The sequence below is a fragment of the Pristis pectinata genome, chromosome 2 (genome assembly GCF_009764475.1).
Source record: "Pristis pectinata isolate sPriPec2 chromosome 2, sPriPec2.1.pri, whole genome shotgun sequence".
Lineage (NCBI taxonomy): Eukaryota > Metazoa > Chordata > Chondrichthyes > Rhinopristiformes > Pristidae > Pristis > Pristis pectinata.
The window spans coordinates 37760924-37781934 of NC_067406.1; the positions used below are offsets into that span (position 1 = coordinate 37760924).

Below are 21011 nucleotides of genomic sequence, written 5' to 3' on the forward strand. Positions count from 1 at the left end.
ACTCCAGTGGTTTAAATCATACAAAATGCAAATGAAACTTGGTTTTAGCTGATGTAGGTTAATTATTCCAGCCCCAGGTCTTTACTGCAGGTGTTCCTCAAGCTGTCTACCAGGTCCAACCATTTTTAGCTGCTTCAGCAATGATCTTTCTTTCACCATAAGCTCAGAATCAGGAATGGTTCTTAACTGCACAATGTTCAATTTCATTTGCAATTCCTTGGCAAGTGAATCAATGCATGCCTGTATGTGGCGAAACACGTAGGCATGGGCTAATAAGTGACAAAGCAAGTCATTTGATTGGAGAAAATAAATTCAAAAATGCAGATGCTGGAAATCTGAAATAAAAAGAAAAAATGCTGGAAACACTCAGCAAGTCAGGCATCATCTATAGAAAAAGAAACTATGAACATTTCAGGTTCAAGATCCTTTTGTCAAATGCTGTCTGACCTGCTGAGTGTTTGCACCATTTGTTTGGTACCTCATCCACCAACCTAAACATTTGTTCCCTTCACCACTAGCACACATATGCTCTAGTGTGTGCTATCTCCAAAATGCACTGCATTGACTCAGCTAATCGACTCAACCACTTTCTCCAAACCCATAACCTCTAGCATCAAGACAGACAAGATTAGCAAGAAGCAAACAATCTGCTGGAGGAACTCAGTGGGTTGAACAGCATCTGTGGGGGGAAAGGAATTGTTGGTGTTTCAGGTTGAAACCCTGCATCAGGACTGACCCCTTGCATCTTCAATAGTAGCAGGAACATGGGAAAGCCATCATCTGCAGGTTTCCCTGCAAGTCACACACTGGCCTAGAAATATATTATTATTCTTTCATCATCACTGGCTCTAAACCCTGGAACTCCATACCCAATGGTATTGAAGGAGCACCTTCACCAGAAGCCAGTTTACCATCACCTTCTTTGGGGCAATTCAAGACAGGCAATTAATTCCAGCCTTGTCATTGATACCGACATCTCAGAAGGTGGTTGAAAAAGAATGTACTTAGCCCTCCTGTGAATTGCAGAATACCTTGCCTCCAAGATATGTCCTCTTTGTCATTTTAACATGGAATAATAACACATAGTGTTTTAATAACAAGTTACATATGCTTCTGCCAAATATTTATCCCTTAATCAACTTCACCAAAAAACCAGATTGCTTGCTCATTATCACTTTGTTGTTTGTTGGATGTTGCTGTGTGAAAATTGACAACAATGTTCCCTACATTGCAACACTGAAGTGCTTTAAAGTGCTTTGGGATGTCCTGCAGTCATAAGAGCAATATATAAATATAAGTATCCTTTCCTTCTTTTATTGTTTGCCTATTCTATGTGGCATCCTTCTGGCATGTTTAATATTAGAAAAAGGTGTAGTGATGGAGGACTAGTGGATAGCTAATGTCGTACCCATATTAAGAGGGATAAAATTTTTCTGAGAAATTAGAGACCAGTAAGCTTCACATTCGTGGTACGAAAAATGATGGAATCCATGTTAAAGGGAATAATAAAAGATTCATCCAGCAAAAAAAATAATGAATAGTCAGCATGGATTTCAAAAGGAAAGGTTTTCTTTGAATAACTGTATTCAAATTGATTGGAGGAGTAAGTTAGCTGGAGGGACGGCAGAGGAAAAATGGAAGAAATTTCTACAGGAAATAAGGACAATGCAGGACAGATATATTCCAAGAAAAAAGAAGGTTTTGAATGGAAAAAAGGCACAGATGTGGATAACGAGGGAGGTGAAGGATAAAATAAAAGCAAAAGGGGCGGCGTACAAAGTAGCAAAAATTAGTGGGAAAACAGAAGATTGGAACGATTTTAAAAATCTGCAGAGAGAAACTAAGAAGGTCATTAGGAAAGCAAAGATGAGTTACGAAAGGAAGCTGGCGGACAACATTCGGAAGGATTCTAAGAGTTTTTTTAAATACATAAGGAATAAAAGAGAGACACGGGTTGACATAGGACCAATTGATAACGGTGCAGGAGGTATTATAATGGATGATAGTGAGATGGCAAGGGAATTGAATGAATATTTTGCATCGGTCTTCACCGTGGAGGACATAAGCAATGTGCCCATTAGTCAGGAGTCTCACGAATTGGAGCTGAGTTCAATTGAGATTAATAGGGAGAAGGTGCTTGGAAAACTAAAGGGGCTTAAGGCTGATAAGTCTCCCGGACCGGATGAGGTGCATCCCCGGGTTCTGAAGGAGGTGGCTGTGGAGATAGCGGAGGCGTTGGCGATTATTTTTCAGGAATCGATAGATTCTGGCATGGTTCCGGAGGACTGGAGGGTAGCGAATGTAGTTCCGTTGTATAAGAAAGGTGGGAGGCAGCACAAAGGAAATTACAGACCTATTAGTCTGACGTCAGTGGTGGGAAAATTATTGGAGTCTATCCTCAAGGAGGAGGTTACCGAATACCTAGAGGCGCAAGGCAAGATAGGACCTAGTCAACATGGTTTTGTGAAGGGGAGGTCCTGTCTGACCAACCTATTGGAGTTTTTTGAAGAAATCACAGGTAGGGTGGATAAGGGAGAGGCGGTAGATGTTGTGTATTTAGACTTTCAAAAGGCCTTCGATAAGGTGCCTCACAAGAGACTGATTAATAAGATGAGAGGTCATGGAATTATGGGCAGGGTAGCAAAATGGGTGGAGAATTGGCTGGTTGGCAGGAAGCAAAGGGTGGAAATAAAAGGATCTCGTTCTGGTTGGTTACCGGTTACTAGTGGTGTGCCGCAGGGGTCGGTGTTGGGGCCTCTCCTTTTTACCTTGTACATCAATGATTTGGATGATGGAATAAATGGTTGTGTGGCTAAGTTTGCGGATGACACCAAGATAAGTGGAGGAGTAGGGAGCATAGAGGAAATAGAAAGAATGCAGAGGGACCTAGACAGTTTAGGAGAATGGGCAAGGAAATGGCAGATGAGATTCAATGTTGAGAAATGTGCAGTTGTACACTTTGGAAGTAGAAATAAGCGAGTAGATTATTATCTAGAAGGAGAGAAGATTGATAGTGCGGTAGTACAAAGGGACTTGGGGGTACTCATACAAGATACCTTAAAAGTTAACCACCAGGTTGGATCGGTGGTTAAGAAAGCGAATGCTATGTTGGCATTCATCTCGAGAGGTATAGTGTATAAAAGTAAGGAAGTGTTGATGAGGCTCTACGGGGCGCTAGTGAGGCCTCATTTGGAATACTGTGCGCAGTTTTGGGCCCCGCATCTTAGGAAGGATGTGCTGACGTTGGAGAGGGTTCAGAGGAGATTTACGAGAATGATTCCAGGAATGAAAGGGCTTAAGTATGATGAGCGTTTGTCGGCTCTTGGACTGTACTCGCTGGAGTACAGAAGGATGAGAGGGGACCTCGTAGCAACATTTAAAATGTTGACAGGTAAGGATAGAGTAGATGTGGCTAGGCTGTTTCCCTTGGTGGGCGTGTCCAGGACCAGAGGGCACAATCTTAGAATTAGAGGGTACAGTTTCAAGACAGAGATGAGGAGAAGTTTCTTTACCCAGAGGGTGGTGAAATTGTGGAACTCCTTGCCACGCACAGCAGTGGAGGCCAGATCAGTGGGGGTATTCAAGGAGGAGATAGACAGATATCTAAATAGTCAGGGTATCAAGGGATATGGGGATAAGGCTGGCAAATGGGATTAGAATAGTTTTTTTTTCTCTCTCTTTTTTTCCCACCCCATTTCTTTTTCCCTTTTCCTTGGAGCAGACTCGATGGGCCGAATGGCCTGCTTCTGCTCCCTTATCTTGTGATCTTGTGATCTTGTGAAAATGGTAACACAGTAGAAGTAATTTAGGTAGATTTTCAAAAGGCCCCTGATAGACTAACAAATAAGATCAGAGAACGCAGAGTCAGGAGATCAGTTGCAGAATGCATTGCTGACTGGCTTCAAAACAGAAAACAGAAGGTGTAAGTAGAGGGTGGCTTTGCATAGAGGAAGAAGGTGGATAGAGGTATCCCACAAGGATCAGTGCTGGCACCACAACTAGATAAGACATCGTTATTAATCGTCTGTACATTGAAACACACAGTGAAATGTACCTTTGCGTAGAATGTGCTGGGGGCTCCCACAAGTGTCGCCACACTTCCGGCGCCAACATAACATGTCCACAACTTCCTAACCCGTACGTCTTTGGAATGTGAGAGGAAACCAGAGCACCTGGAGGAAACACATGCAGTCACGGGGAGAACGTACAAACTCCTTACAGACAGCAGCCGGGATTGAACCCGAGTCGCTGGTGCTGTTATAGCATTACGGTAACCGCTACACTACCGTGCCTGCCCCATACACTACTGTGCCTGCACAGTTTCTATGAACATTTCAGACTTTGGAATCAAGAACACCATTTCTAACTTTCTGGATAATATTAAATTGACAGATAGTCAATATTAAGGAGGACTGAAACAAATTACAAGAGGCTATTAATAAACTTGCAGCATGGTTGATCATTGGCTGATGAAGTTCTACACAGATAAAAACAAAGCTGAATATCTATGTGCAGGAAGGTTACTTATTACTTGGAATGTGTGCATCTGCATTGGGTAGAGGAATAAAGGGATCTCCAAATCCAGTTGCTTCACAGACTACCAAAGCCTGAGATAAAGAATTTGAGCACTTAGAGTTCATTTCCAGAAAAGTGGAATAGATGTAAAAGGATGTTATGCAGAACATTATTCTAACCCTGATTAGACCAACTTGGATTACAACATACAATCTGGTCACCTTTACTATAATGGATATAGAGATGGGAAGATTTAGCAGACGATTCTACAATTGGGTGGGTATACATCCCCAGGAAAAGATTAGCAGTCTAGGCCTCCTTCCTCCTGGGGAAAGAAGACTGAGAAGTGATCAAATAAAAGTCTTTAAAATCCTGATAGATTTTGGAATGAATGCAGAGGCAATGTTTTTGCTGATGTGAAGAGCCCACCAGTACAAGATAGTCTCAAGAAATAGACCAGGGAATTTAGAAGAAACCTCTTTATCCAAAGGTTGGTGAGAATGTGAAACTCACTACAACGGGTGATTAAAGTGAATTGCATAGATTCTTTTAAGAGAAGGCTGGACAAGCATATGAGCAAAAAGGTAATACAGTTCCTCCCCAGGTTACAAACACCTAACTTGTGTACAGCCCGTAAATGTGTACAAGTGTTTGGGAAACTGGTGGCATGGATTTGCCAGCTAATGTGGGGCTGCAGGCTGATCTTCAGCTACTGGGAATTCAGTTCGCGGCTGCATTTCTGACTTGGAAACCAGCTGGGTTGCAAGCATTTCACGGGAACATAACCCTGACATAACATGGGGAGGACATATACGCTGATAAATTTAGGTGAGGAGAAATGAAGCATAGGATCAAGTGGAGAAAAAATGGATTTGATGGGCTGATTGGACTGTTCCTGTGCAATATATCTGAAGTAATCCTTCCTAATCCTTTGCATGCAATCAATAGCAAGGACCCCAATAAGTATTACCATCTGTTTTTCTGACTGACAAATGCCAACAAACAATTTGCGTGTTCACAATTCTCTATCAGCTTCAGAGCAACAACACAATGTCTGCTCTTGCTATTTCAGCTGAGATGTCACTGGTGTCTGAACAACTGTATCTTTTTAGCAGCACGGCATGTGACACATCCTCTTTATACCCAGACCTCCAAGGAAATATCAAGAATATACACAAGGAATTGCCATGTTACAATTCACCTCACATGGCTTCAGTTTTATACTCACTTAAGATCCACCATTCATTTTCTTCCACTTGATCTGGCAAGGAAACATTAGCTTTCTTCACAGAAAATATAATTTCATAACAATTTGATTCAAAATTTTAAATGTTCCAAATAAACAATTTTTGTTTGAAAAATCTTAATGTTTAGTGTAGTTATTACACAATATAATGAGGGATGCAATTGTAAAATACCATAAAGACTTAAAGAAATACCCAAGATTCCTCATTAGGCTGTGTTTTGTAAGTGCTGCTGAGCACTCGGTCGGTATTTGGAAATCACTCATTTTGCTCGCTCAGTTCAAATTGCTGTGGTGCTAAAGTACAGCCTTTGTATGTGGAGTTGAATCATGCCGATGGCCAGCTGGTTGTGCGAGAGGATAATGCTGGCTGGCTTTGGTGTGGCAGTGCATTTTAGACTGCCACTTCTACACACTAGCGTGGAAGTATGAAGTGCACTGGAGGTCTGATGGCAGTGTATCCCATCTCCTGCTCCATCCCTGGATTCAATACTGACCCTTAAATCTAGTGCAATGTTCTTTTTTTAATGGGGTAGCTGATCTTGATAAATAATGTGGTTTATATTTCTTTCCTTTATTTTAATTAATGTTAATGCTTTTAATTAATTTACATGAATAAAGCATTTTTAACAAACTTTATTTCTTTTCAAGTTTTTTATTTAAATGTATTTCAACTGTATCTAAATGTCTCTGGTGATCAGAGATACTTAAAGACAGTGCAAAAGGTTTCTCTGACAGCAAGAGTTATTAGAAGATCACTGAAGCTTCAGGTTGTGCATCCTGAGGCCTGTTCACCATTGCAGACTGCTCTGTATGATGGTCAAAGCAGCATTGCCTCCAGAATGTTGTACAGGTCCTCCCCGGGTTCCATTCCCGTGAACTGTTCGTAACCCGAATTATTCACAAGTCGGAAACGTGGTCGTGATCCGGCTTCCCACCTGGCAGCAGATGCCTGCAGTCCTGCAGCAGCCAGAAAATCCATCCCACCAGTCTCTCAAATGCTCATTTTTATGTACAGACTGTATATAAGTCAGGCATTCATAAACCGGGGAGGACGTGCATCTGTACCAATGGGATTAAGGTGGCTGTCATATTAGAGGCACTGTGTTTTCAGTTTGTGTGGGTTTAAGGATTATTGCTTTCATAAAGGTCATCTTAATTACAAATCCTAAAGCTGGATTCTTTTTCTGCTTTTGTTGAAAATCAGCCTGATAAATCACAATTATGGCAAAGATACCATAGATGCCAGAAATCCAAAGTAAAAGCAGGAAATCTTGAAAATATTCATTGGGCCAGGCAGCATCTGTGGAGAGAGAAACAGTTAACAATTTAGGTTAAAGACATTCCATCAAGGACTGGAGATGGACAGAGATGGAAACAAATTTTATAATGATGAGTGTGGACAGAGGAAGTAAAAACAAATGAGACTGTGGTAGTATAGAAATTAGGAGAGGTTTAATCACAAAGGAATGATAGTGCAGAGAAATACCAGAATCATTATCTGAACTTGCTGAACTCAATGTTAAGTCTAGAAAGACGTGATAAATATAATGAATGATGAGATCTTTTTCCTTCGGCTTACTTTGTGTTTCCTTGGGACAGTAAAGGAAGCTGAAGATCAGAGTGGGAACAGAATGACAAATAAAGTGACCAGAATGGAATCTGGGATTACTTTTGTGGACTAGATAGAGATGTTGCATTAAGTGAATGTCCGATCCACATTTGGTCTCCTTGGTGTAGAGGAGAGTGCTGTTTAGTAAATTGAAAAGAAGTTACAAGTTGATCACTGTTTTCACCTGGAAAGAGTATTTTGTTCCCTGGATGTGGGAAAGCAAGGACGTAAAAGGGCAGGTGTTTCATTTAAATTGGTAATGTATCGCAGGTATATATTTTATTTATCCAGTTCTTTTTCTTTCTTTTTGGAAAGCAGTATTTCATGTCAGGAAACATTTTCCTGAGGCCACCCTTTGAGGATGAATAGCGATGGTGAATAGTGTAGAGTTATAAGACCAGAAAATGTTTGTTTGGATGCATCCTCCAGGATAGGTCACTGAAAAACAGTACAAGTTAATTCTTTAGACAACCGTTCTGCCTCACCATTGATTCAGCTGAGATCAGCTAACTCAGCACAATGCTGGAAATCAAACTTTCATCAACTATATGTTTAAGTGCCTATCGTGAAATAGATCTGTTCATTATCATTGGATTAGCGTTATTTCTTAACATGGAATATGAAATCTAAATGACCTATAAGTTTTATTTGAAACAGCATAATTGATAGTAATACACTCATTGTACTCTTAGGATTTTCTCATTGGCATTTAGGTGAATTACTATCTGCAAAGTATTTGACATCCACTTTATGCACCAGGTTAACACTCTCCTGTTTGTATCAGAAGGTACTTGTTTCTGGGATTATAAACCAACGTGCATCAAAAATCCACAAGATACAAACTCTGTGGGCATGGACATCACCAAGGAGGCTTTCACAAGAGGAAGGTACTTTGGCACAGTGGCAATAGGACACCTGCTTCAGATCCTGCTTATGCAGTAGCCAGTTGGTGATTGTGCCTACAATTTCAAAGGAACAGTTATCCCAGACAGACATGAAAGCAGTAAGCGATATGTGTACATCACCACTGCTATCCTTTACAGCAGATCATCTTAACTTATAGCAATTGAAATTACAGTTAGGTGACAAGAAGTTGGGACCATATATTTTTATGGGGTTGCTGACTTTTTAAAGATCCACTGTGTAGTTGGTAGCATCTACATTGCATTGAAGATCTTGCAGAACACCAACTCACCCTCATTCTGTCCAGGTATTATATGACAGCAGAAAATCCTCCAGTCCAATATACAATGTATCAACTCGGTTGGTCATTGAAAATATATTTCCCTAACTGGCCAAGTGAAAAAGAGATTTCTCGGTAAGCTCCAGACTAAATATCCAGTGGATTTGGCTTGCAGTTCCTTTCAACGTTACAATTCAGGAAGAGCTGCAGCTCAGCATATACGTATGATAAGAATGGTCTTTCTCCCTGGCTCCGAGCTCAGAGGTGAGTTTGCTGCGTGCCACAAGGGTTATCAGTGAACAAGTCATGTTGGAATTTTACTTCTCAATCTATTTTCAATACTACAACGTGATCCTCATTGCAAATAAACTGAGATTTCTTTAATCCACTGTCCTAAAGCATGATAACATATCATCCTATTTTGATTTGATGTGGCCATATATATTTTCATCCTATTTGTGAATAGGTTAGTGCCAAAAATGTATTTGACTTTAACCTTCCTGAAAGATGAACTGTCATATTAGTATATGGTATAATTTAGTGCAATAATTTAAAGAGTATCATTGTTTCCCCTGTATGCTGTACTTGACTTTATTTCTGAGGTTGATGTTCGGTAGTGTGGTGTCATAATGTTGTGGCGATAAGTACTGATGTTCTGACAGGTGGCACTATCCGGTAAGGGAACTTCAGCTGTCTGCATTCTACTGGCCCTGATTTGTGATGCCAATAAATTTCAGAAAAACCTCAAAAGGCAGTTAACATTTTTAAATGTCCTGAGACTGTGTTCACTATTGTGTGCAAGAAGCCGTGCAGTTCCACTCCATTTTCCTTCCCATTGCCTGCAGAGCTGCAGCCTGTAAAGGTGTTGACTGGCTGGTTCAGAGCTGGGGATCTGGTCCAGAGTCTAATGAAATGGCCATTTTCTCCATTGGTGCCTGCAATAAGAGAAGGCTTTGTTCATGCTATCATCAAGTAGAAGATCAGTCAAGGGTTTCACCTGCAAGTCCAGAGAAAGAGCCTGTACATGGATATGATATTCTTCAACCATACTTGGGGCAGACACAGTAATGTAGTGGTTAGCATAATGTTATTACAGTGCCGGTGACCCGGGTTCAATTCCAGCCCACTGTCTGTCAGGAGTTTGTACGTTCTCCCTGTGTCTGCGTGGATTTCCTTCAGGTGCTCTGGTTTCCTCCCACATTCCAAAGACGTAGGGTTAGGAAGTTGTGGGCATGCTATGTTGGTGCCGGAAGCGTGCTGACATTTGCAGGCTGCCCCCAGAACACTCTATGCAAAAAAGATGCATTTGACTGTGTGCTTCTATGTACATGTGACTAATAAAGATATCTAATCTTATCTTATAAAGTTTGTCCTTTAATTGCAGACAATCCTGGAAAAAGCAATTTTATAAACTATCCCCGGATGCTCTGAGTGTACAGTTGTAGTCCATCTCCTTAAACAATTGCTGATATGAGGGTCTACAAACATTGAATTTTCCAATTTCAAGTAACCCTCACCTCCAATGTGTCCCCCCCCCTCCTTCTGATCCTCCTCCAGTCCTCCCATTTTAGACCCCTTTCCCATACCCACCCTCTCCAGCCCCCCAGCACTCATTTTGTCCCCTCCTCCTCCTGGATCCATCCACCCACTACCCACCAGGTCCCCCTCCCCCATCTGATTCTGGTTCCGGCTGCCATTCACCTCTCCCCTGATTGTTCCCAGTATCGCTGTCCTTATTTATCAGATTCCAGCACTAGTAGCCTTTGTGTTCCTGCATATCACCCTCTTAGCTGTCTCTACCTTCATCCTCCTCTCCCCCCAACTCCTGGCTCCATCTATCATTTGTTTGTCTGCCTCCATCTATCATCGATCTGCCTCTGTCTCCCAACTCCACCCCCTGTCTGTCATCCCTCACCCCTCCTCAGTCGACCAGTCACATTCCTCCCCTATTTATACTGACTGTCTTCCCTCTCCACATTTCATCGTGATGCAGGGTTTCAACCAGAAACATCAATAATTCCTTCCCCCACCCACAGATTCTGCTTGACCCACTGAGTTCCTCCAGCAAATTATTTGTTGCTGATATAAGGTGGTGACCAAGGTCAGCCAGGTAATGTAATTGCTTTTGGTATCAGCAATGGAAGGAGAAGAGAAAAAAAATAACATGTTGGAACTCTGCAATGCAGAACACAGCCATTGCCAGTAATCTGGAATAAAAGAGAATACTGAAAATTCCTAACAGGTCATCATCCATGGAGAGAGAACAATAGATATAGTGTTATAGGTGGATGGCCCTACATCAGAACTGGATTCATAAGTTCTAATCTACATGGTTTTAAGGAGTGATATGCTTTCTATGCAGGGACATATTATTGGAAAAAGTTGCATGCCATTGATCAAATTATTCCAAGAAAAACTGTTAAATACAACATAGGGTTAAACATTACATTGGAAAAGGAGAAAGTAGAGCTTGTCCAGATACAGCAAGATTGGGAATTAAAGAATACAAGAGGAGAAGGAAATGAAACAATTAGAGGGATAGTTGTGGTTAAGGAAGTCATGTTGAAAACAAATGGTCAAACTGTTTTCTCCACCGCTGCAAAAAAAAACTTTTGGTTGAAGCTGTGGACATCCATCACAGAATAACAGAAGATCTAACATTTATTTTAGGGAATCATGTGGCCAATCCAATATTTCTGCTCTCAAAGAAAAAATCCACATAAAGTAGATAACTACAGAAAAGTCAGCCCAACATTCATAAAACATAAACTTCTAAAGGTCATAAAATTAATAATCATTAAAATTAATAACAACTTTTCTGGTTGAATCTAAGACTAGCTGCATACCCCTGAAGCAAGATAATATTCCAACTTTGTTAACTGGTATAAATTAGTAGTATCAAATAACTGTTTTTGATAACAGCCAGTACATCTTTTGAATACAAACAGAGCTGCCATTATTGTACATGTAGTTCTGGCTCTTTTTTTTCTCAGAAATTATTACATTGCTTGATGTTGCTACCTTACAGGTACCAACATTCTTACGAAGGTGGGGAGATTCTCCAGTTAAAATTACTTCAATGTACATGTAACATTAATTGATCCATCTAAAAGATTGTTTTGGCTGTGTTTATAAAACAATATTTAATTGAGGCTACAATATTGAAAGAAAGCTTTACCTTAAGTCAGTGAATAAGTAGTCTAGATTCTTTTAAGTTTCCAGTGTAAAATTATTTTCTCCTTGGCATGCTTAATTGCTACCATGAGGATTGTTTTTACTCTCCAGGGTAAATTTACCAACCTGGTGCTCTTGAAGCACAAGCTGGAAATAGGACAGCAAAACAATGGATTGAATTCTCTGGTCCAGGTTCCCTTTCAGTGCAGAGGGTAGGATCTGTACAATTACCTTTGTATACCCATTTATTCATCCACCTCTCCATCACTCAGGAACCAAATGAAAGTGTGCAGATGATCAACATTTAAAATGAAAAAGAACTTACATTTATATAGCTAATTTAACATCTTTGTGTGCCCCAAAGTGTCTTACATGAATATGTTCAGTTTGAAATGTAATTACTGCTGGTATATACCTAATTTTGAGTATAGTAAAGCCTCATTTAAAACAAATGAAATAAATGATGCTTTATATTTGTGTAGGTGGAATTGGCTAAGGAAAACTTATTGGTCATCTCCTCAACCTTTCAGATAGTGTCATGGGATATTTTACATCCAGCTGAACAGACAGACATCTCATCTGCAGAACAGTAATATAAATGCATAGTAGATTAATCAGGATCAGAAAGCTGAAAATTATGTTCTAATGAACAATTTCACGTAAAAAGTTAACTTGTTTTCTGCTGCACACCCCCAGAACATCGTTCTGAGAAACTGTGTCATCTAGTTTCTTTAAGTTAATCAAGTATGAATCTGTTACTTGGAATCTATCTGTCCAATTGTTTTATCATCCTCATCAACAATAATTCACAATTATCTGAATAAAATAATGAAAGTAAGCTGTTGACAAACTATGTACCTTTCTACATACATCAAAAATAACTTGAAGAATTTAAAGGCCTTAAGTATATGTTAAGCTATTAAACCAAACATTGTTATTGGAATTTAAATTGTATGTTCTTTGTTGTTGCCTTCAAATCATGTAACAAATTTAAAAACATCAATTTTCACTTTTTCGTACAAAAGATACAATGAATAGAATTTTTTATGGTCAGTTGTTTTTTTTTCCTTTCTGTTTTAGTTCTGCTAGATACTTCTGAGGGACCAGGTAACATTATAAGAAGCAAAAATCATAGTATTTATCTTAAAACTCTACATTCTTCCCTTGCCATCTCTACTTTGTCAGTCAGATTGTGAAACAGGAAGAATTCTGTTACTCAGAAGTTTACTGACAATCTGTGGATGTCACAGCTGCTCTGTACATGATGATGATCTCAATTTATTCACAGACCAAAAATTTAGAACCGGCATGTTTTTCCTGTCCAATTTTCTCATCTTATATTTTCTTAATGCATCCCTCTATTTGTGCAGGCTGATATCTAATGTCTTGCTCAAGTACTTTTCCTTCATGTGCTTGCAAAGCAATGATTCACTGGCTTTTCAATAAGGTGTGTGTGGGGGGGCTTGGGGGGGGGGGTGACGGGTGGCGGTGGTGCTGACAGTCATATCTATTTTACATCTAGCAGAATTGCAATTAAGAAAGAGAGCAATTGTTTACTCCTCATTCCTTTAAGCCCACTAAAAACATTGCTGTATCTTTAGTTTCGTCACATGATCATTTCCATCAGTTTGGATCAGCTGCTGATTAGAACAAAAGATCTTACACGTATAAAGTACCTTTCAAAAAGCCAGGACATCCCGAAGGGATATTTAACCAAATTTTTACAATGACATCACTGTTGTAATAAAGAAAATGTGGCTACTCAATTGTGTATTGTTAGATCTCACCAACAGGATTGATTTTACAAGCAAATGAATTGTTGTCTATTTGTTGGTTACTGGCACTCTTTCTTCAAATGGCGCGATCCTTTTTCTCTACCAGAGAGGGCAGATGGACTTCCAACAATGCAGCATATCCTTAGTATTATCCTGAATTGTTAGTCTACATTATGCACATAAACCACTAGAATTAAGCTTTGACATACAACCTTCTGACTCAGACATGAGAGTGCTAATGTTGAGCCAAGGCTGGCAGCTGGTAAAAATCCAGCTTTTAGTTCATAGAAAATAAATTCAAGCATTCTTTTGGAATCTGAATTTATAATCCAGACTTGTTGGGAAGACTATTTACTTCCTCTTATTCAGATGGGGTTTAAAACTAAGGGGATTGCCTCTCAAATTTTGATGGTTAAGATGGACATTTAGGAATACCATAGTAGAGTCTGTGGAACTTCCAAAGTCCTGATCCAGATTCCTTCAATTAGTATCACTATAAACAACTTAATTGACCATTCATATTGTGGTTGCTTATGGTATATAATTAATGCAATATTGGTAGTAACCTGTACAACAAATGAATGTAGTTCATCACAAGACATATTTTTGAGATTTTTTTTATTTGATTGGACACTATATAAATGCAATTGCTATTATTTGTCATTCATTTATTGATCTTTAGAAAACTGTTGTAGCTGCTTTAATAACATCTTCAAATGCATTCCCTGTTGTTTTATGAAATCTTGGCATTTTGTTCAGTAAAAACTATGACTCAATCAGATGCGGAAATGTCATAAAGCAATTATATAATTGGGCACAGTTGCTAACTTCAAGAATGACACACAGCACATTGGTGTGGCAATCTTTATTCAATAGATGAATTGCTAATTTTTGCATGATCATATAGAAAATCGGATATCATGACAAAGTAAGGTAAATAAACAGTTTCACTTTTCACCATTTCATATTCAATGGGAGGAATTTTTAAGGCAATTTGTTCAAACTTGACCAAATATGCATCATTTTAAAATTATTATATTGAACAATTGAAAAAGCAAAGCTCAAAATCTGAGAGCAGGTCATCTGCCTGCCTGTTTTGAATTGCAAAATCCATAAAGGGAAAAATAATAACTACTAATCGAGTAAGATGATTTCAAATGTTGTTCCATTGCACTGGACAATTCTAATAGACTGTTATTATAATTCATTTGGTGAAAATTGTACATTTTGTGATGTAGTATAATAGTCAATGTAGATGTTGTCATTCATTCTTAAAAATGTTTTTTGCCATAATAAATCTGTCATATGTATCGATCAATATTGCAACAATATTGCAACAGGGCTTTGACAATTAGTCATTGTGTTGAAGTTTCAATGGAAACATCAGAGGTACAATAAAGTTTATATTATTTACACTTTTGTTAAAAGCAACATGCCTAATTCAGAGGTTGGAGAATATATTTCAACAATGTAGTTCAAAAACAAAGTTTGTGCAGCAGCCAGTCCTTGACAACTGAATCTGGATAACCATATTTTAATCAAAAGGCAGATAGTATAATGCCTTTAAATTTATTTTTTAAAAAGACATAATTACATACAAAACATGTTCAGTTTTAGAAAAATCAAAACAGACTAACTTTTAACAAGAGAATGTCAATAAGCAAGCTAACAGATGAGCTGAAAGTGTTTGCTAGCTGGACTTAAACATGTATATCTGGAAACATCTTCAAGTTTATTTTTAAAGTAGGGCATGAAAGAATATTCCTTTTATAATAATCAAGGATTTCTAGATTATGGTTTACCCCAGTATCATTTACATTATATCTTGTACTATTTTATATATTCTTTTTAGAAAAAAGGGACGAATTAATTAAGTCCTTCAACTTTGTTGCCACAATCAAATGACTGGAAAGCACTTTTGCTTTCAATTCACTTATATTTCAACACACAAACTGCAATTGTTTTCACATTGTTAAACAATGCCACAGACACATCTTCATTCACAATGTTTATCCCAAGAAGTTTTCAATTGAAGGTCAGGACAGCGGGCTATATATTCCAGTAATGCTTTCAATTTCTATCCAATGTTATTCAGTAAACACACAGAACAGTAAGTACTACTATTTTTCTGATTGTGTGAGGAGCATTGTAATGCTTACAAAGAAACTTTCCTACTGAATCACATAGGAAGAGTCACATATATCAAATTGATAGATATCTGCTGTAAACAGTATAATCTGATGAATATTTTAATAAAAAAGTATCTTTCACCATGAATAGTAATAGACAGCAATGACCAATCCCACTTTTAGGTGTCTAAACTCATTTTGCAATGATCTGGACTTGCGTAGTTTTGGTTGATACATTCTCGATGCCAATTCCTTAATCGCACGGTTGACTTTCAATGTTAATTTTTAATGATTCAAAGAAAACATGATTTTACAGTTTGCTTAAGATCATAATAAGTTTCGCTCATTATCATTGATTTACATCATCCTTCTTGGGATTTATAATCGTGCCCAAAGTAAAAAGGGAGACAAAAAGCTACATTTTCTAATATACGTGATTAGGACGTTGAATTACAATCTTGGAGTTTACGAATACAAATAAAGCAATGGACTTTCACTGGTGATTCATTTTCAGTTTCCTACATTGAATTAAAAGTTTGTAATTACCGCAGCTCCCCTTCTCGCCGAAAAAACGCCGGCAAATTGGAAAATAGCAATACACTCTTACAATTTACAACTGTCGCACATTCTGGGGAACATTGCACCTTTAAAGACAGCGGTAAAGCTATCACACTCGGTTCGCATTACGTGGACCATTTCATGACAGAAAAGAGACTTGCACGCCGTTAAATCGAGTGAAAAAGATGCTTCGAAATGTCAACCCCAGTTGTTTCAGTCCGTTTGGGCTGACCAAGATAAATTGTTGTGAATCTTAACACTGTTCCTTCAATGTGTTTTGTTTCTATGCTATTCGGCCGACTGCAACCAGCGTCTGATTGTTAATTATGAATGTAGAATTATACCTTTTGTTCTACTATCGGGTGATAATTAAACATTAAGACAATTTTAAACGGTTAAAGTCAAACGGCGCGCTAGAATCAAAAAATGTGTGCAACCCATCACCTGCAGGGAAACATAATTTTTACCTCAACGCTTGTCCCCAAAAGCTGCCGTTTGGGTAACAAATATGCAATTTAATCTCTCCTATATTAAAACGATGTGGCGTGCAAGAATATATATATTTCATTATATATATAAACATGACACATTGCAACAAGACATCTCGTGCAAAGATATTGCCTTTTTATGGGTCGTTTTGAAAGACTTCCCCAGCATAGAAATAAAATCACAAGTCTGGTAGCGTGAAATATCACGGTAGCTCTCCAATCCTCTCTGAACTCTCGGTATTTTGGTCCATCAATATGGGCATGGGGTTTCTCGATCTCTTCTCTCCCCCCTCTCTCCACGATGAAACTTGAACAGATTTGACGTCAAGAAACTCGGATGAATCGCAGCTGTAATTGTTGTTAATAATTTGTGTGTGCCGTGCTGATCACAAAAGGAAGATAAAGTGTAGAAGCCGGCGTTTCTTAGCAACCCATGTGTGCGCGCGAAATGGCAAAGTGATGACAGCTTTCATTCGAGTAGGTCTGTTTCAGCACCTTGGATAGAGACAGCACCAGTCCAATTGTACCAGAGAGACCGGAGATTCACCGCTTCATGGAAAGCTCGTGCAAACCGATCCTTTCATATTTTTTTTCCAGTCTCTCATTTAGCAGTCCCCAAATGTAAGTTGGATAGCTTATAGCTACATACAACCTCCAGTCCAATCCGCCACTAACGCTTTGTAATTGCACTTTAATCAGATATCTAATTGCTAATATATTTATCAGGGACTTAAGAGAACTAGCCAATGCAGTTTTGTTTGGAGGCAATCAATGTAAAAACAAGAAAAAAAGTGGCTTCTCTAAATAAAAACGACCTTGAGGAAAAGCTCCAAATATCCAATCTCTCGTCAATTGTTGCCCAGAAATATACATCCCCCAGAAAACAAAACTGATGATATGTCTGTAAGTACAATAAGACTACGATTGATTCGCCAACAGTTGGGAGAGGGTCTTTCAGAACACCACCAAACGCACTTTCAGATCAGAAGCTTTAACTTTGAACGTCACTGTTTTAGAAAACTGCTTTGTTTGGATTTAATCTTGTATTTCCCAATAGCTTTGCATCCATTCGCTGAAGCGAACCCAACAAAGACAGCCTCTTTAATAATGCTAAACAAAAGATGTACTTCAAACTGTTGTACACATTTGCTTGACTCGCCCCCTCCCTTACCCTTAACTATGGTACAAAACCGAAAAGTTTATACAATAAATATGTGTATAAAATATTAGAAAGGGCTGTAATTGTTAATAGTTTTGGGTTGATCTGGGATTAGATTTCTAGAAAGATTTGGACTTACTGGGACGGCATCTCATGAATGGCATGAAACATTCAATGGTCTGGTTTCTACCTAAAAGCTCAGAAAAGCAGGTGCCAGGTGCGTTACAAACGTGTCCCTTCACCCCCCAATACAAATGCAAACTGTGGAAAGCAGGAAACCTATGCACCCTCGATGAAGCAATCTTTTCCTTAACTCCTCCACTTCACAGTAGCTCCCCTCTCGGTTGACCATCCCCATGGTTAAATAACTACGAGATGTGTTTGATTTGAGTTGATCGATGGAGGCAGACGTCTCTGAAGCTTTCTGTGACAATGATGCGCGAAGAAGGCGCCAATACGTTATTTTTTTTTTAAAAAAAAGCAAGTTAATTGACTTCACTATCCCCTTCCCTCGCCCCCCACCCAAAATAAATAAACTCAACCTAAGCGACCACCAATCATGTCGAAATAAAGTGCTATCATCTCCGATTTCTTATATCCATCAACTGATCTGGTCGTTTAGCCCCCCTAGCCAACAATTCCCCCCTCCCTCTAATAAAACAGCTCGCAGCTTTCAAAGGCTGGGACGGTTTCCCTTTGTTCCCGGATCGCACGCTTTCTAAGAATCAGTCCGGACTTTCTTACGCCACCTTCAAGTGAAAAAGAAAATACAGTAAAATACAACATACAAATAACTAGCCAGAAATAGGCAGGCTATCACACATATTGTGCTATACTTTCAAACACATTCCTAATCTAGAATGCATTTCTGCAGCAATCCCGACTGCAAATAATTGCTCAGAAATGAAATTATTGTTGTCAAAGAGGTTTTTGTTCCTCCTTTATATTATGTAGTAAAGAGGGTAGGGATTTATTATTATATCAAGGAAGAAGCAAAAAAAAATCGAACGTGCGCAAGCTGCCTTTTTATGGCTGGATTATTGGAAGCTACCACTATCTGGGGTTGTGGTGTCGCTGAATAGAGAGAGAGATCGAGAGGGAGGGGAGGCTGCTTCATCCACCCCGGGTCTGCGCCGACCTTGAGCCGCTCCAGTCTGTTTAAACGGCGGAGTCAATGTAAAGGAAAGTTGCCTGACGTCACGCAGTGTGGGAGAAAGATGGCCACGTTAACGAACGGCGTGCAGCAGGCAGCAGACAGCCTCAACAACAACATCCAGATCAGCACTGCCAACGGGCCTATGAACGGACTCAGCCACAGCCAGAACAGCACCATCCCCATGAAGGACCACGACGCCATCAAACTTTTCATCGGCCAGATCCCCCGCAACCTGGAGGAGAAGGACCTCAAGCCCCTCTTTGAGGAATTTGGCAAGATCTACGAGCTCACGGTGCTGAAGGACCGCTTCACCGGCATGCACAAGGGTCTGTATACACCATAGTCTTTACTGTATCCAGAGAACAAGTTAGGGGTTTTCCAAAGTCGGTGCAATCCGAGAATGCCTTTTGTGCTCCTGTTGTGATGTTAATGTTAGGTCTGTCCAGTTTCTGGTGTGGTGCTGAAGGGATAGCCTTATAGACAGGGCTTGAAACACCAGCTCGATTTCTACTATAAAAATAGCGTTTGCAAAGACAACCAGTGGTCTGCGATCCTAATTTTGAGGAAGCCCAGAACCTGCCGAGTGCCGAAGACTGGGATTCACTCTGCTTCCTCACTGTACACTTCGTACCCATTGAAAGAACTTGTGATTTCAGAGCTCTCGGTGAACTCTGGTTCCGCCAGCTTCCCTGTTCAATTTCCCCCCTCTCCGTGTATATATTTAGATTTCATTTCTTGACAGTGAAGACTCCGGTGAGTTAGTGATACTTAAGGACAGCGCTGCTGGCTGGAGTTAACAGTTCGCACCGACAGTTTCGACAAAAGACAACTTTTTAGTTGTAATGATTTGGCGGTGGGGCGGTGTGTGGGAGGGGGCTGAGGGAGGGGGTGCAATAGCCGCGAATGAAACTGAGGGGGTTCATAAATGGGGTTAAACGCGAGCTTATCTCTCTCTCACTCACTCAAACACACACACACACACACACACACACACACACACACACACACACACAGGAATAATAACTTGCAGGATTTGTAGTCGTGATTTTAAAAGGCAAAATGACCCAGCTGCTGACGCCGGGCGATATGAGGGAAAGCACACAAGGGTGTGCAGGTGCACAGTAAATTTGCGTGTTGGAGAGAGGCGGTGTGGTGGGGGCGGGGGGGGGTAAAAGTAAGATATGAAAAGGGCCTTGGGTTATCTGTAATTTAAAATGCAATATTTATGAGCTCAACGGTCGCATTCACAGGCGCGGATAAGACTGCATGCTATTTTCAATAACATGGATTGAAATTTCAATGATATGAGTGATGTGATTCCAAACACTCGTTTTTTAAGCCTTTAGATAATTATTTACTGATCATATTAAGATTGTCGATTGCTATTTTCCCCCAATTTAAGAACACTATAAAAGTATAGAATCCAATTTTTGTTCGTGTCTGCTTGGAATATGAGACTTTGATTTATTTTTATATCATGCTGCCATTTTTTAATAATAAATTATGTATGCGCACACTGCAAATAAGCCAGGTCTGGGGGGCGAGAACCCTTTGTACATTTCTTTCTCTCCAGTGTGCCTACTCTGTACGCCTGGTTTGGAAGCTGCGGAGTTCTAAGTTGCTGGGGGTGAGTTCTGCATCAACTGTGACAACTCCTGCGGGTTAACTTCCACTGCCAGCCCACATATGGCACTGTGCAGACACCACCGACTTCTGATAATATAAAGAGAACTGTCGCAGCCTCAGTAGTTAATGACAAGGGGCAGCAGAGTCCCCTCCTGCAGAACTGTATTTAGTTTACTTTTCAATCAAATAGAATATTACTCCAAATATAGACTTAAAAGAGTAAACAAAACTATGGGTAGTGTGTGCTATGCTAGAATTGGGTTTGTAGTACGTTAGCGTACATTTTGCGCCTATACTGGAATAAATTCCTGGGATTAAGTGCATTTTCTTTAATATAGTTATAATATCTTCACAATCCATAGTTCAGCCACTGTCCCTGCAGAAATGCGTACA

General features: G+C 39.6%; 1 protein-coding gene across 8 annotated transcripts in view; it reads left to right on the forward strand.

The window, feature by feature from the left end:
• The first annotated feature begins 18762 nt into the window (after positions 1–18762).
• celf4 (CUGBP, Elav-like family member 4) overlaps positions 18763–21011 on the forward strand; it is a 903775-nt gene continuing 901526 nt past the window's right edge. For all 8 annotated transcript variants that reach the window (XM_052037920.1, XM_052037946.1, XM_052037937.1 and 5 more), the window contains exon 1: positions 18763–19318. In XM_052037920.1, the coding sequence (XP_051893880.1) occupies positions 19054–19318 (265 nt within the window). In that variant the 5' untranslated portion in view covers positions 18763–19053. The remainder of the gene's footprint in view (positions 19319–21011) is intronic.